General features: G+C 48.5%; 1 protein-coding gene across 1 annotated transcript in view; it reads right to left on the bottom strand.

The window, feature by feature from the left end:
• Window positions 1-16,385, bottom strand: part of LOC119387134 (proline-rich protein 36) — a 201,666-nt gene that overhangs the window by 179,457 nt on the left and 5,824 nt on the right. Inside the window, exon 2 of the mRNA XM_037654442.2 lies at window positions 5,320-5,420. Within this exon, the coding sequence (XP_037510370.1) occupies window positions 5,320-5,420 (101 nt within the window). The remainder of the gene's footprint in view (window positions 1-5,319; window positions 5,421-16,385) is intronic.

Genomic DNA, 16,385 nt, shown 5'->3' with positions numbered 1-16,385 from the left:
GGATGAGCGTGCCATTTGTATGAAACAACGACACTTACATCTAAACGAGTATACAAGCAAGCACTTGTAGAACACACGTAACTCCTACTGCACGGATTCACCGTAGCACGGTTTTCATTCCAAGAGGCCAAGATTTAACGTAGTTTGGCCGACGGTGTCATTGAGCCTCAGCTTGCAGTCCAGCTCCCATCTGCCGCTGGCGGTGCGACGCGAGACAGCTCGCTATTTTCTGCTCAAGTTTTTTTTTTTTTTTTCTCTCTCTACGCGGTGATCTCTGCATCCTCCTTTTAGCGGCGTTGCTAGCAGCCCTCTTTACTCTTGCTCTCTTTTTTTAGAGCCGTGCATTTCTAGTTGCCTCTATAGCCTTCGCCTTCCGGCTTCGACCGAGTCTCCCCGTCGTGGCGACAGCTGCAAATCATTAACGGCTTCGAGGAATACGGGCACACGTCGCCTGCTCGCCACACCAAAGAAGGAAGCAAGCAGCAGTGAGCGGTGCCGGGTCTCTCCTGGCCCAATGCCTGCGTACTCGACGACGTGTTCTGAGAGGAATAAAGAATAGAGAGAGAAAGAAGAAGAAGAAAGAAAGAAAGAAAGAAAGAAGAGAAGAAAGAGAAAAGAAAGAAAGAAAGAAAGAAAGAAAGAAAGAAAGAAAGAAAAGAAGAAGAAGAAAGGAAGAAGATCCCTCAATGATACCCCGCGGATGTACGGCTGCGAATGAGCCGTCCATGGAGGGGCACCGTCATCTAGGCGCCACTGTTTGTAGACCTCACCTCGCCTTTCGAGGCAAGGTTACACGAGAAGAGAGCTCGGTGTAATAAGGTTTCATCTACGACCGCCGCCGCTGCGACCGGTACAAGGAAGATTAAAATCACCGGGCGCCGAAGCACACCTGCCGTCGTCGAAGGCGTCCGGTATGCGAGCCACGGCAGATGGCGTCGCATGGTTCGCGCGTTACGAGGAATGCCGGAGTGTCGGAAGGTTGCCTCTGATTCTGCGTATTTTCCCGGTTTCTGTCTACACGGGTGGACAGTACACACACCGCCCCATAGGACTGGTCAAGTCGATTCATAGCGGTGATTCTCCGGAGCAAGCAATCTCGGCTATTACTGTGAATTTCGACACCTACGACACACCTGAGTGAAAGAAAAAAAAAAATGCCGAGAAAGTTCAACTGCCTCTTCGAGAGACATGCCAAAGAACGATTACGAATATCGTGCTACCTGTAAAAGGGTCCTCGGTAGTCGCTTCCGAAGCAGCAACTCGAGCCTACAGGCAATCATTATCAGAACAGATCCAACGGCCACAACTTAAATTAGGGACGTTTTGTTATGCGCTGACATCCGCACATTCATTTGAGCAACTCGTAATTCATTTAACGCCGCCGCATAGTCCTTCCTCACCAGATGACGCCACCGGCGATTGTGAGGCATGACCTCGATTTCGTTTCGCTCGGACACAAGCGGGCCTCTCGCGAGCATTAAGGTCAAGCGCACGAAGTCTTCGTGTGCGGCTCCCATTCATTGTGTACGGTAGGCTTAGGAAGCTCTCTTTTCTTTTTCTGCCTGATGTGTGTGCGTTCTTCAAAAAAGGAGAAAAATTCCGCCTCCTCGTACAATGGTGAGTATGAGCCGCGAGTGCGGTGGACAACAACAAGAACAACAACAGCAGTGGCTGAGTCATCCATTGATGTCGAGAGGAATTTCTCATAAACCGGCGATGCGCCTCGAAGAATGTCCAAACGCATTACAGCGTATTTCGCTCACGTGCGTAAGTTCCTGCTGCGTCGTGTCTGGATAATGAAGAAATACGCTTGCTTTCGTCACCAGTCGTGACGGGCTAGATGGTCTTTTCGCGTGAGCGAGCCGATGGGTCTCGCTGCAGTGTATTTGATCTAGCCGCAGCAAACGAAGGAGCCATCTCGTAATGCTGCTAGCGAAAATTCTTTCTTTCTTCTTTCTTTCTTCTTTCTTTCTTTCTTTCTTTCTTTCTTTCTTTCTTTCTTTCTTTCTTTCTTTCTGTAAGTGCGCTCAGCGTCCGCGAATTACGGAAGTCGGCTGCTTCCACGTGTCAATAAGCTAACACAACCAACTCGTTCTTCTTCCGAGGGCTGCATGTAACTTCAAGCGTAGTACAGTGCTACTCGTCTGCGAAGGCATATCGCATGCCACGTGATTCCCAACAAGGGACGTTCGTAAAACAGATAGAACGCTTCCACTCTATATCTTTCCATCGTCGCATCTCATTTTTATATGTCCGCTTTCCCCATGTGCGGGGTATCCAACCAGACGCTTTTGAGCTGCAGGACAGAGGTAAAACTCGTGATGTCATTAGATCGAATGCATTTTTAGAGAAAGACCGGAGAAGGTCTACACAGGCGCCATTTGCAAGAGTTTTACAGCTGTCGGAAACGCTCGCCTCTTTCCAAACAGCTAGCGCGAATGCTTTCGCGCGATTCGCATACAGCTGCGGGAAAACCCCGTCAGGATTAATCTGAGGGGCAGCGCAAATTTCCGCATGCAATGCAATTAAGTTACCACAATCACACGGCGCTCCGCTATGGACAAGCGAGCCCCGATTTGTATGCGGGCGTACATGCGGTGCGGCAGCGGGAATCAGACAAGTAATAACACAAGCCAGCATGCCGTGCGTGCGTGCGTGTGTGAGTACCGAACTGCAACCGGGAAGCACAGTTCCGCAATGCTGAGAAGTAAGGCATGCGCAAGGGAGCGAATGGCGGCCCTCTGTATGCGGCGACATGCCTGTCACGTCGGCGAGATAAAAGGGGCGCTCTCTCGACTGTAGGCCACATCACCAGGAAAGCACGGGGTGGAGATAGCAATGGCCGCGGAAGGGGCGCGGTCTCGTGGTCGTATAACATGAGCCATGCCTCTTGTGCCGTCTCGCCTAGAGGCTGTGCGACTAAAAGCGTGCACTAAAGTGAAAGGTACGGATGCACTGTCAGCCAACCAGCAGCCGAGCAGGCCAATTGGATTAACCGACGTAACCGCCACAAATACACCACTATTTACTTCGCACACAACGTTCTCCGCAATAAAGAACCGCCATGGGAACGCTAAAAAGGGATGATGATTAGTGGGGCTTTGTGGCGCAAGGGCAATGGGTGGCCAAAGAGCGCCATGTCTTTTATGTGGCGTCAGCGATGACCAATGATTACGATGACAGGGTGTATTGTGGCTGTATAGAGGCCTAAAATCACGCGCTATAAAGAAGCGTGTAAAAGATGTGTATACAGTATAAAATTATGGCAGTGACAAGTGGTGCGATCTATGGGTGTGGGATGAATGAAGACTGAGCATGGTATCTACAAGTGAGAGGCAGGAAAGCAGCACGGATGCTTCCTGAAGGCCTTTGAGCCCAAAGGCTGGGAGGCAGGTGCGTCCTTTGGTAGAAACTGCAGCAACAGCCTCAATCATGAGACCGCGCTACGGGCGCCTGGAAAAATAACGTTGAAATTATGTACATCTTTCAGATACTCAAAGAGGGACTGATATTTAAAAAGGGGTTCTCTGCCAATGAACATAACAAAAAGGGATAGTGAAAAGTGCGGAGAATTCAGTGACAAGGAAATACAGTTCCTTCAGCGTTTCATTTTTTTTTTTCCCCGCTGCTGTCTTATGGAGATAAGTCGGCCGTATACTATTGCACTGAAACACGCAGTTGTTGCATTCGAGTCGAGTCGAGTCGAAAAAAATTTATTGCAAGGGAATTCAGGACCTCCCAGGCCCCCTGGGTCCCCACGCGACCCCACCACACTTGTTGCATTTATTAAGGAAACAGTCTGAACTATTGAACAAACGTAATGTTATAAAAGCACCGGATAACGCCGTGCTTTCAGTAATGAACACACACAAAAAAAGGAAGAATGTGCTGTAACAGTATAAGATTCATGGCCGATGTGAGTGTGTACCCCGATTTTTTTAGCGTTGTTTCCCCCTTTTCTCCATAATCCCGCGCGTTTCGCCAGTTGGGTAACTTAATTTGATTGCGCAACTGGATGCTTAAAGAAACAAAAAATTATTTCTGAGGTTTTACGCACCGAAACCGAGACATGATTGTCAAGCACGCCGTATAGAAGGCCACAACGAATCAGCGTGACCTGGAATCGAACCCTAAGTCTCCGCTCGTAACAGCGCAGCTCCACAGCTGCTAAACCACAACGGCGGGTTTGGTTACGTTGCATAGGCCCGTATTCACAAATCAACCTTATCCTTATCTCTCGCTTTCCTTGTCGGTTTTGTGCCTTTGCAGTGCTTTATAAACAAAGTAGGCCAATATTCCCAAACCAGTCTCGTAGTTGTCTTCTATCCTGTTACCACCCATCGCGGTGGTCTAGTGGTTATCGCGCTCGACTGCTGATCCGCCGATCACTGGATTGAATCCCAGCCGCGGCGGCCGCCTTTCGATGGAAGCGAAATGTCAGAGGCCCATGTACAGTACTCACGGATTCAAACGCGACATGATTTTTTTTTTAGTATAGCGACTGGTATGCGCAATTACTCGAGATAACCATGTCATGTCGCAACGAATCTGATCTCTAAAGATAATGCTGGTTCTGATCTACGCGTTAGAGTACAAATTACGCTGATATGACCCGAACTGAAGACGGTGGAAACGAAATTATGTGCACTACTGAGCCCTAACTTGTGCACGTTAAAGAACACGAGATGGTCTGAATTTCCGGAACCCTCCACTACCGCGTATACCTCATAATCATATCGTGGCTTTGGGACGCAATACATTCAACAATTATTATTATTATTTTACCCTGTTGCCATTTTTATCCCCTTATAACGTACGCGCGCAGAGCGCACAGAAACTTGAGGAAAACGCGATACAAGGATAATGCTGTTTAGAGAATACGGGTCCTAGCCTTGCACATTGCTGACAGCAGACTGGGCAATTTCGTGCAAGGATGAGTTTGTTGCCTCTAGTTCGTCTTGTTCCGGTGTAATAACAGCCGTCAAGAGCTCCATTTCTCTCATCCTCCTTTCTATCACGCACACCATATCCCCAATGCAGGTTTTCTATTGAAACCTATCTGTAGATCCAGCAACGCCCTTTCTTGCTCCTCCACTGTACTTATATGAGCGTGCGCGCCGATTCCACTCTCATCACGCAATTCTTAATTCACGACACTGCATGGATTTAGCGAGCGCGTGCGTGAACGTTTGTTTGCAGGCACACGAACAACAATGTATATGGAAGAAACAGCTAAACAAAGTGAAGGTGTGTACGGGGAAAGAGGGCGATGTCGCCAAGGCGACGCCGTCGCCTTCTCTGCAAGCATAGGCCACTGACCTGGGTGTCGTCCTGGGAACGGTGAGTCATCTTGTTGATGGCGCGCTCCTCGGCCACGGCTTCCAGCAAGTTGCTCTCGCTGTTGCAACGTATAGGCATACCTGCACGGAGCGCAACGGGAAGAAGATGGACATCGTTAACGACGTCACGCGGACCTATACCGGGAAACGCGTTAGCGGCGCGCTCCATTAACTAAATGACGACAACGGCGGCCAGAGGCGCCGAGGAAACAAATTGCCAGCGTCAGCAAAGTGTACCTGTTAGGCACGACAGGATATATAGTGCATGCTTCCGCATGCAGTTCTCAGGGGACCGACTGCTTCTGGCGCGGTATACTAATCAGGCGAAAGCTGTCAGCGCCTTCGTAGGATTTATTTGCAGTCCGTAACAATACCGTATAAACTTGTCAAAAGTCTCGAACGTTCGAGCGAAGTCAATCTGGTTGAGCAACACTGGAAGTTAGACAAATTAAGCAATCACCAAACAAGAAATGCTTCTGAGAGTCCAGATATCTGCATGGTCATTACGAAAGTCATCTACATTCCAGATTGTATTAGAGTTTGTGCATACATTCCAAAGGCACTCGCTTAAACAGCCTATCGATTCCGACGGTTACAGGCAATCTGCGTACGAATACTTTGTGGAAAGATTCTCACACTGAATCAGGATCAATTTCGCTTACCTCGGATTGCTTAACGCGCCTCAAGTAATGATGCTACGAGAGCATTGTTACATACAGCCGCTATCGAGAATCGAACCCGCGACTTTCTCGGTAGCATAACGCCGAGCCACCACGAAACGGTGGAGTGCGTATGGTCAAGTGTGTCGCGTGCGGACACACACACGCGATATGATATATTAATAATATCTGGGGTCTTATGTGCCAAAACCGCGACATGACGATGAGGCACGACGTATAGTGGAGGGCTCCGGAAATTTCGACCATCTGGTGTTCTTTCATCATCATCATCATCATCAGCCTGTCTACGCCCACTGCAGGGCAAAGGCCTCTCCCATGTTCCGCCAATCAACTCGGTCCTGTGCTTTCTGCTGCCACGTTATACCTGCAAACTTCTTAATCTCATCTACCCACCTAATTTTTGTCTTCCCCCTCACGCGTTTGCCATCTCTTGGAATCCAGTCAGTTACCCTTAATGACCACCGGTTATCCTGCCGACGTGCTACGTGGCCGGCCCATATCCATTTCTTCTTCTTAATTTCAACTATGATATCCTTAACCCCCGTTTGTTCCCTGACCCACTCTGCTCTCTTCCTGTCTCTTAAGGTTACACCTATCATTTTCCTTTCCCGGTTACACCTATCATTTTCGAATCCCGGTGCCGGATAATTCCCAACCGGATTAAAAAAAAAAAAAATCCGCGTGATGATGGAATTGTGTAAAAGGCCTGGGGTGCAGCCTCACTGGCGACCACAGCCAGCAATGCACTCCCTCACCAGAGCAGGATTGGCCACCCTGGTGTAGTACTTGGCCACCACCTCCCACATGAATACACCAATTAACCCTGGTGTTCTTTTAACGTGCACTGAATCGTACAGTACACGGGCCCCTGGCATTTCGCCTTCATCGAAATGCGACCGCCGCGGCCGGGATCGAACCCGCGACCCATACGTGCGATATAGTACGCAGATATCGGCCGGCAGAGGCCAATGACATACGCGCTATATGTAACAGGAAGTGCTTCGACGAAAGGGAAAAAGAGAATGTCCCACGCTCACGCTCATTCAGCTGTGACGCCGTGAATGACACCGAGCCATTCATTATAGGGGACTTCCTTCGGGCGCCATGCATGCTCCTGGCACTCCCGCAGAAGCCCGCAGGTATGCCTGTCTCCGATGAAGACAAACTATACAGCGCAACATGCATGCGTTCCCATGGGAGGCGCGGCGATTGTCGACGCGTATCTGTGTGCCATCGACGGCCGCCCCGAATATTGTTGTTACGTCGCTGCCTGCTGTTTCGGCACACGCCCATTCGACGGCCTCTATATAATAATATAATAGGCGCGCGCGCGCTCGGCGAAGCCGAAGCGCGCAATTCAGCCAAGTGGGTCCGTCAGCCGCCCCGGTTATTTTCGTCCGATTACCCCAGGCAACAACGGCAAGGCACTCGAAGAGGTTGGGCGACCGCGCACACTGATACCGAAGAGGGCATCTGAACGAAACGAGGGCCTTCGCTGTCCGGCCTTGCGTAGCTACTGTGGAACGGAGCGATGAGAACGGATTTAACGAGAAAGACATAAAATGAAGAGGCAAAAATAATAAAGCAAGACACTGAGGGAGTGATTATGCAGCGTCGACCGAGCAAGGCGCCGTTTCTTCCGCCACGCTTTATTAATTTTCCTTCGCTCGTACTGCGTAACACCGAGGCGACGCATAAATATTCCAGCCGACATATATCTATATAAACGCGAGCGCTTAATGTAACAGGCCTGATATTTCGTCGCGGTTATTACTTTGTGCCACGTATAGTTATTTAGGGGTGCGAGTTGAGTATGAATGCGTCTTTATGGACACGTTTATAGACGTATACTTTTGTCAACGTTATATAGAGGAAGCAGGAACAAAGACAGGTTTTCCTGTTCGAAACACAACCCCAGCAAAAATCAGTGAACGTTGAAAAAAAAAATCGTTAGTTTCCGCAACGTACGGTGAGCACTACAGCAAATAATGGCTCTGGCGTAATGTTGTGGCAACATCGTACCCTTCGCAGGACGGGCCAAAATTAAAAAAAAAAATGATTATTGAATAAACTACGGTTTCTGGCCAACTGGTATGACAGGGGACTAAATCAGTCATATATGTTTTCGTCTCCTGTGATGATTCTGAGGGCAGTGAGGTTCTTTGCGGCCAGGAAAATAAATAAGTAAAATCAAACCGAAGTCAAGAACAAGAATCGCACATTTGTCATGCCTACGACCACGGACACCCGGCGCCCTCGTCAAAACATCGCATATCAACTCAAGGTCAGGCAAGTAAGAAAAATTACGAAGTGGCGTACACGAAGCCGCCGTTTCAGCCTCCTCCACCTCTCAAAGCAAACATGCACAAAGCAAAGGTGCAGACAGACGCGAAGGGAGGGAGTTGCGGTCTATTCGGGGGGGGGGGGTGCTTTCCCGAGGCTTGCGTGCAACCTGATACCGACCGAACCAAGCGGCGACGCCTCACAACAGTCGCAACGCATCTGCCTCCTTCGTCTTATCAGTGCACCAAGCGTCGCACACGACAGATCGGTTTCAGAGTCCCCAAGAAGTGGCAATGCCAGAGAGGGAGAGACAGAGGGAGAGATATGAGCGTCGCACATCCTTGTGCTTTCCCCACCACATTTCCGCGACCCAGTCTTCGGCCTGAGCCATATGGTGCGAACTGAACAGCGCTCTTCTTTTCGTGTGCCTTACAGAGCTCCATACGAGGTGAACCGCTGGACGGAAACTAGATAGGCTAGAACCGGAAACTGCCCCGCAACTTCCGCCCGCTCATCTGATCCCCGTCAACATTGCTATAATGCATATTCGAATATATATTCTGTAGAATCGTAATTATATGCGTACTAAATTATGATGTACGAAGGTGTTCACATCGTGCGTAGGGGGAAAAATTGGAGGCGACCTTAATCCTCGACTTAGGATATAGTGCACTAACTCACTTAGGCACTCACTCGTCGGCGTCCGTGTATTCCTTGGTTTAACTTTGTGTCTCGTCGCGCCGCCGAAGCGGATCTCAGAGGCCACGCAGAAAGAAGCGCGTGGTTCAAGATCTGCTCCGCTAGGTGTCGCACGATCACAGCTGCTCACAAGAAAACCGGCTGCTCTTTCAATAAACTGATCCAATTAATGTTCATTAATTATCGTAGTAGTTAATTGGTGCTTACCTTTAGTAAGCTTATGCTCCGGTATCATATGCATCTCATATAACTCTTGACTTCAACTAGAACCATCAGCGTCGTACCAATTTTATTTTTAAACGCGTTGAAGAGCTCGTTTCGCAGAAATTGCGGTGTCGGGGTCGGCGGCGGCGTCTTTGGTTGTGAGCAAAAAATCAGCGTTGCCCGTAAGGGAAAATTCGGGGTAGATGCGAATAAAGAAATAATAAAAAAATAATCGGTTCGAGTGAGACAGGGTATTCGAACCTGCGACCATTCGCTCCGTGGTGCGATGCGTTTAGCCACTCGGCCACCACGCATAGATCCTATAGCATAATAACGGCCATCTGTTTATATACACGATTTCCGATATCCTCCGAGATGTGCCGTTCGTGGCACATTTCGGAGTTTCTATCACCCGCGAGATGGCGCACAGGGCCCACGGGCGCGCGCCTTTAAACGTCATCGCCTCGCCACGTGATAGTGTTTTGTCGAGCCGCATGCATGGATATTGGAGCCAGAGGGCGTCCGCACTTTGGCTTTCCTTGCGGCACGATTTCGGTATCCACCGAGGAAGCAGGCTAGCGACTGGGAAGGCGATACGAACACGGTCCGATTACGTTATCGCGTTCTACTCTTGAAAGTGAAGCTCAAGAGTCGTACAAATTTCTTTTTCAACGCGTTTTCTGAATATACGGGAAACCGGAAGCTCGACCGGAAGTGCTTTTAAGAGAAACGAGAGTGTCACTAGGTGCTCGAGCTGCAACTAAAACTGTGCATTCTCTCACCTTCGCATCCGCGATTTGTAAGATATAACCATAACGCTCGTAAACTGTGGGCACGAGCATGAGATACCGTAACTTCATATAAAAATATTTAGGTCTTCCATTTTCTGAACAGTCTTTTTTCGTCTTCCTGGCGTACCGATGACGTTTCTACTTAATTTAAAAAAAGAGAAACGAATATGAAAACTATGTGCAGGGAAAAAGTACCAGCTCCTCGCGCCACACATTCTGCCACGAAATAGAGGCGCAAAACTTTCACCAGCTTTCCGCCTATGCGGGAGAGTAAGCTATACAAAGAGATAAGACTGCTGCCTGAAGCATCGAAAGCGCGTCATTCAACGGAGACGCGCGCGCCAAACAAGCTGGCGCGCTCAAGGACCGAAAAACGGAAACCGTTTCTTTTCTCATTCTTTATCACAAGACCCACTCCCGCCATATGGTGAAGGAAAGCAGCAAGCAAGCCAACGTAGAAAAAACATGGAAGGAGATAAGACGACAGCGAGGATACACGCTGCAGGGAATTCCGATGCCCAACAACTAAGACGACGCATGCAACAGTCACTATACAAACATACACGATATGGGAACACAATAGAAAAGAGTACGCTCAAGGTTGCAAGACATATTGCGATGTTAGGAAACAGTTCTAAGAGTAGCGCGGTCATAAAAGCTCGCGCTGTCTGATAATTGCCGTCCGCTGACTTAGACAATGTGCAAGAAGTGCAAGACGTGCGTCGAGAAGTAGACAACCCGTTATTATGCTCTGTATTCGTTAACGCGAAGTGCTTTGTCTACGTCGCCGGACAAATGCACAACGGAAATGATCTCAGTGCTTGTGCACGTGTCTGAACTGAAAACACGCCATCCCGTTTCGACTTGCTGCACTCAAAATACCTCACGGTGGCTCATCACCCCACCGTTCCTGCGTTCACTGACTTTGCTTCGGGAAACAGCACATAGTCATAAACATCTGTTGTTGATTTTTTTTTTCGTTTTGTTTTGTCTGTTGCTCGGCTGAACGAAAAACGTGTCGACTGCATGCCCACTTCCCCCGTTTAACTTAATAAAAAGGGCCGGTAATGTACTGAGCTGCTGTTTGCAGTGACTAACTTCTTTAATCTATCTATCTACACCCGGCTTTCTCTCCCCCAATATATATATATATATATATATATATATATATATATATATATATATATATATATATATATATATATATATATATATATATATATATATATATATATATACGCGTGTGTGTGTGTGTGCACCTATTTAAAGAATTCTCGACCACGTGGTGTTGTTTTTTGTGTACGCGGTCAGCTGGCGGGTGTGAAGATAAGTACTAGGCATCCGATAACAGTGATACACCCGCTGGAGAATCCCGCGATGGTGGCAAAACCGTGAACGATAAACATCAGCGCTCGAGCCTTGCTATGTTCTTCCCCTTGGATTCATGTGTGTTGAGAAGGCGACGTAGGAGCTCCCGCCTTTTTTTATTGACAGTATTTCCCGTAGCGGACACACTTCCCCAGCTTTATTCGTGCCGCAGAGGTAACTATAGCGTACGTATACAGTACATATGCCCAAAAAATTCATGTCGCCATCGATCGCACGCGGTACCGAGCTTTAGCGTAATTGTACCAAAAGCTATAAACAGGAAACACATAGACATGACGCGGATTTCAAAGAAAGCATTCACAGATATTTGCTCATAATCAATAAGCACTCTGCACACGAGCGTACTGGCAAGCACGCGTTTATGTGCTTACTGCACACACCTAAACCATAAAGACTCTATACACGAGCTGCACCAACTGTCCGTCCATGTTTTAAAGGATGTGTATGCAATGTTGACAAATCTGTCAATCCCGAAAGCAAAATATCAAAATTCCCACGGCCCCTTATGCATCTTCGTCTCAGTTTATTGTATTGACCCCCCGCCCACCCTCCCGAAAGTTTACTGCTCCTTATGTGGTTTTGCACTGCCTCCGAGATCGGCACACCTTTCACCAAACGACGCCATGATGACGTCATCACGTGATGTTTTTTTTTTTTTATGACGCGTGTTGACACCGCCACCGATGATCAATTTTCACGTTTGATGAGGCATCTAAGATTTTCGGCTTCACAGTAATCATGTAAAACAGAGCTGTTTTATTCTGCGGGTCTCTTCAGAAAAACCTAAGCACTTTTCGAGTCCTTCGGTCATTCGTTTGGAGGCTGCAACATCGATTGCTTCGACTGGGACACTGCGCGCTGGAACGGGAGCGACAGGGAACAGCTGGGCAACAGCCCGACACACACAATGTGGGTGGCAATCAGAATATTAGAAGGGGGGCAAAGCGACGTCCCGCGTCTATGACGTCACTGCGCGCCTAACGAAGCGTCGATGACAACAAAAGAGAAAAGGGGTCGAGTACGGAGGAGGCGGTCCGGGGAAGCGCATTTCAGTGCGCATTGGGGCGCGTCAGCTATATGGCCGGGTATTCGGGCAGCCAAACACCAAATAAAGAAAAATACAGACACAACACGTACAGATACAAAGAAAAACTCCGAAGTGAGAAAGAGAGGGTCAAACGCAGGAAACTGCGGCGCGCGCGCGGGACGGAGCGCAAATTAAAGCCGGATCTCCCTTCTGGAGAGTCAGACGCGCGCGTACCCCGCCTACTGACTCCAAAATAGACTGAAACCCGCCGCCAGCCGAGTGTGAGTCCGCGCGGGAAAGGAAGAAACGAACGGGGTGCTGGTGCTGTTGCTCACAGACGGAGCGGAAATTGGAAGCTCGCGAAAGAAAGAGCGCGTGACAGAAAACGGCACCAACGGAGTGAGCAGCAGCGTGCAAGAAGAGATCGCGATGCCGGTTCCGCTTACTCCGCACCGTCGCAACATGCGAGCGCGTGCACGGTGCTACATGCATGCGTGCCTTCGGGGCGCGTTGTAGACAAAATGTCTATAACTCGCCACAAGGATCGGATCCTCCTCCTAGACGTTCTGATTGTTTGACGCGACTCAAACAGGGCAAAAGGAAACGAAGTATGGACAGAAGGGAGGACAAGACGACAGCATGAACGCCAACTTCCAACTCGTTTTATTGTTCCGTGACTCCGATGACATTTTATACACTCAGCATACCGTGTGACATACGTGACTATCAAGCAAGGACACCAAAAGCACGTTGACAGACTTTTACCGTTCAGTCGACATGAGCCCCCAGAAAAAGCCCCCGTGCTAGCTGATTGTAGTTGATTGATTGTAGAGGCGAAAGCTATCAGAATGATTGACGACGCATTTGTAAGCACGACATCTATAGCCCTGTCAAGCCAAGAATTTTGCTTTTCTCGGTCTGGTGGCGCATGTCGATTGAATGGTAAAAATCTGTTACCGTGTTTTTGGTGTCCTTGTTTCATAATACATAGGTCGGCAAGCTCACTCATGAGTCGACTCACACTGACTCACTCAGACTCAGATCAAGTCGTGAATCTAACTCTGAGTGAGTTCGGCTGAGTAATATTTTGGTGAGCTTGAGTCCGAGTGAGTCCGGTAGAGGGAAAGCTTGACGAGTTTCAGTCCGAGTGAGTCCGCTTGAGGCAAACTTTGGCGAGTCTGAGTCCGAGTGAGCCCTAAGCGAAAAATATATTTCTAGAGTAAGCTCCACATTGCTTGTGCCGATCTATGTAATATACAAATGTTATGCAAAAAGTAAGGGCCGTTTGTTTCAACCCCCCCCCCCCTAAAAAAATATTCCGTAGTAAAGGTTTTTATTGGTGGGTTTGTTTATTGCAAACCTGCTTCACTTTTCTACATAATCACCGTTAACTGCTAAGCACTTTTCGTACCGCTGCACCAGTTTCTTTAGTTCCTCTGCGTAGTAGTTCGCTGCCTGCAGGGGAATTAAACCAGTTGTCCACGGCGGTCTTGAGTTTCTCGTTGTCTTCACACTGCTCTCTCCTCAAGCCGCTGTGTCAAGGTCGGTGCAAGGCCGGGACTGTAGGGCAGGTGATCAAAAGGTCCCCAACCAAAATCTTGAATCTTCTCATTGGTTCTGGTTGCGCTGTAAGGAGGCGCGCTGTCATGGAGGAGGACCATTCAAGACGACAGTTTCCCGCACCGTAGATTTTTGATCGCACGTCTCAGTTGGTGAGCGTTTCACAGTATACGTCAGCTGTAACTCTGGTCCCACATTCCATGAAATCAACCAAAAGAACGCCCTTTTCGTCCCAGGAAACGGTAGCCACCATTTTCCGACTCGAGTAAGGAGATTGCTTAAATTTTTTCGGTCTTGGTGAAGAGGAGAGGCGCCACTGAATTGACTGTTGTTTTGTTCCTGCAGTGGCGTAGGATATCCAAGTCTCGTCGCCTGTAACACTGTGCGAAAACAAATCATATCTCCGTATTTTCGGTAGCGGGTTAAAAACGCTCGTCCACTTAATATTCTTTGCTCTTTGGTTTGGTCGGTAAGCATTTTTCGTACCCACCTTGCACACTCTTTGCGATATCTGAGCTTTTCATTTACAATCGTGTAAATTGTAGAGCGACCAACAAGATCGAATTTATCCGGCAGACTATACTCTAGGGGTCAGTCGTCATCTAATTGCAACTCCGGCCACTTTTTCAACAGTTTCATCGGTCTGGATGCTGGGCCTGCCACTCCACTTTCGCCGTGCACATTTGTGCGGCCATTTGTGATCTCTCGACACCATTTTCTGACCCTTCTCTTACTCATCACACCGGATCCATAAACAAGGCACAACTTCACATGAATTTGAGAAGCTGATGATCCTTTTGCATGCGAAAATCGAACTGCGGCTCGCACTTCACAAACAGGCGGGAGCAACGATTTTTGCAGACATTGTCGTCTGCCTTCCCCGGCAAGCAGACGACTGCTGAGCCAGCACAATAACTTTAGTACCTTCGCGAAGAATTAAAAATATGGCGCTGCACAAATAAATCTTTATTCTGACGTGTAAATATTTCAATATTACCCTTACTTTTTGAATAACCTTCGTGTATATATATATATATATATATATATATATATATATATATATATATATATATATTGTTACGTCTACAAGAGGGTTATTTAGCTGCGACGTACCGGTGGACGCGAAGGTGTTGAACAAACGCGCACCGGAGGCCTTTTCCACTAGCCGAACGTCCTCTTCTACTACAACCTCCCTGTTTCCCACTACACAGATGCTCATACCCAAATCACGCATGCAGCAACATTTCCCTCCGCGCAGACGAAGCCCACCGGGCGAGTCAAATAGTCTCTCGAGGAACAAAGCGCTTCAAACGCACTACATGGGCAAGTTCAGTCTTTGCAGACCGTCGGCCATTTGAATGGAGACGCGCTACGCGGTAAGTTAAATCGCTTAGACGGTCTATAACAACATAAGGTCCCGCATAGTGCGCTAGCAGTTTTTCGCACAACCCGCGTTTTCTAGTTGGCGTCCACAGCAACACTAGGTCTCCGCGATTATACGTCACGTGTCGGCGTCGACGGTGAAAACGTGCCTTCGAGCGATCTTGCGAAGCAAGTGTGCGCAAATAAGCCAGACGTCGGGCTTCTTCTGCACGGCAGACGATCTCGGATATACAGGGATCATGGTGGTCTAAAAACGGGAAGACGGTATCGAGGGTATGACGAGGCGGCCGAGCATACAGAAGAAAGAACGGACTGAAGCCGGTGGTTTCATGCTGTGCGGTGTTAAAGGCATAAGTGATGAAAGGTAGAACGCTGTCCCAGTTCTTGTGGTCTAATGCGACATACATAGATAGCATGTTCGTGAGAGTCCTATTAGTTCGTTCCGTTAGACCGTTTGTTTGGGGATGATATGGTGTAGAGTGCCGAAACGTCGAAGCGCATACACGAAGCATTCCTTCCACCACGTCTGCAGTGAATTGTCGCCCACGATCACTGATAACAATTTTAAAGGGTCCGTGACGTAGAACCACAAAACGGAGCATGCATAAACACACATTGGCTGCAGTTGCCGATGGTAGAGCAGCTGTCTCGCAGTACCTTGTTAAATGATCGGTGCATACGACTATCAACCGATTTCCATTAGAAGACCGCGGAAAGGACCCAAGAAGGTCGATCCCAACTTGCTCGAATGGAGTTCTAGGGGAGGCACAGGATGTAGTCGCCCTGGAGCAGCACTTGTAGGGCGCTTGTGACGTTGACACTCGTTGCAACTAGAGACGTAGTGTTCCGTCGTCTGGCGCATTTTTGGCCAGTAAAACCTTTCTTGAGCCGGCAAAGAGTTTTCGCTGTGCCTAAATGACCGGACGTTGGATCATCATGCATAGCCTGCAAGACGGATAAGCGGAGACTCTTCGGAACCACGAGAAGTATGGTGAAGACGCGGTGCGAAGTGCCGATGTTCTTTTCGGTA

This window comes from Rhipicephalus sanguineus, chromosome 3, assembly GCF_013339695.2.
Source record: "Rhipicephalus sanguineus isolate Rsan-2018 chromosome 3, BIME_Rsan_1.4, whole genome shotgun sequence".
Lineage (NCBI taxonomy): Eukaryota > Metazoa > Arthropoda > Arachnida > Ixodida > Ixodidae > Rhipicephalus > Rhipicephalus sanguineus.
This window is presented reverse-complemented; position numbering and strand designations above follow the sequence as displayed.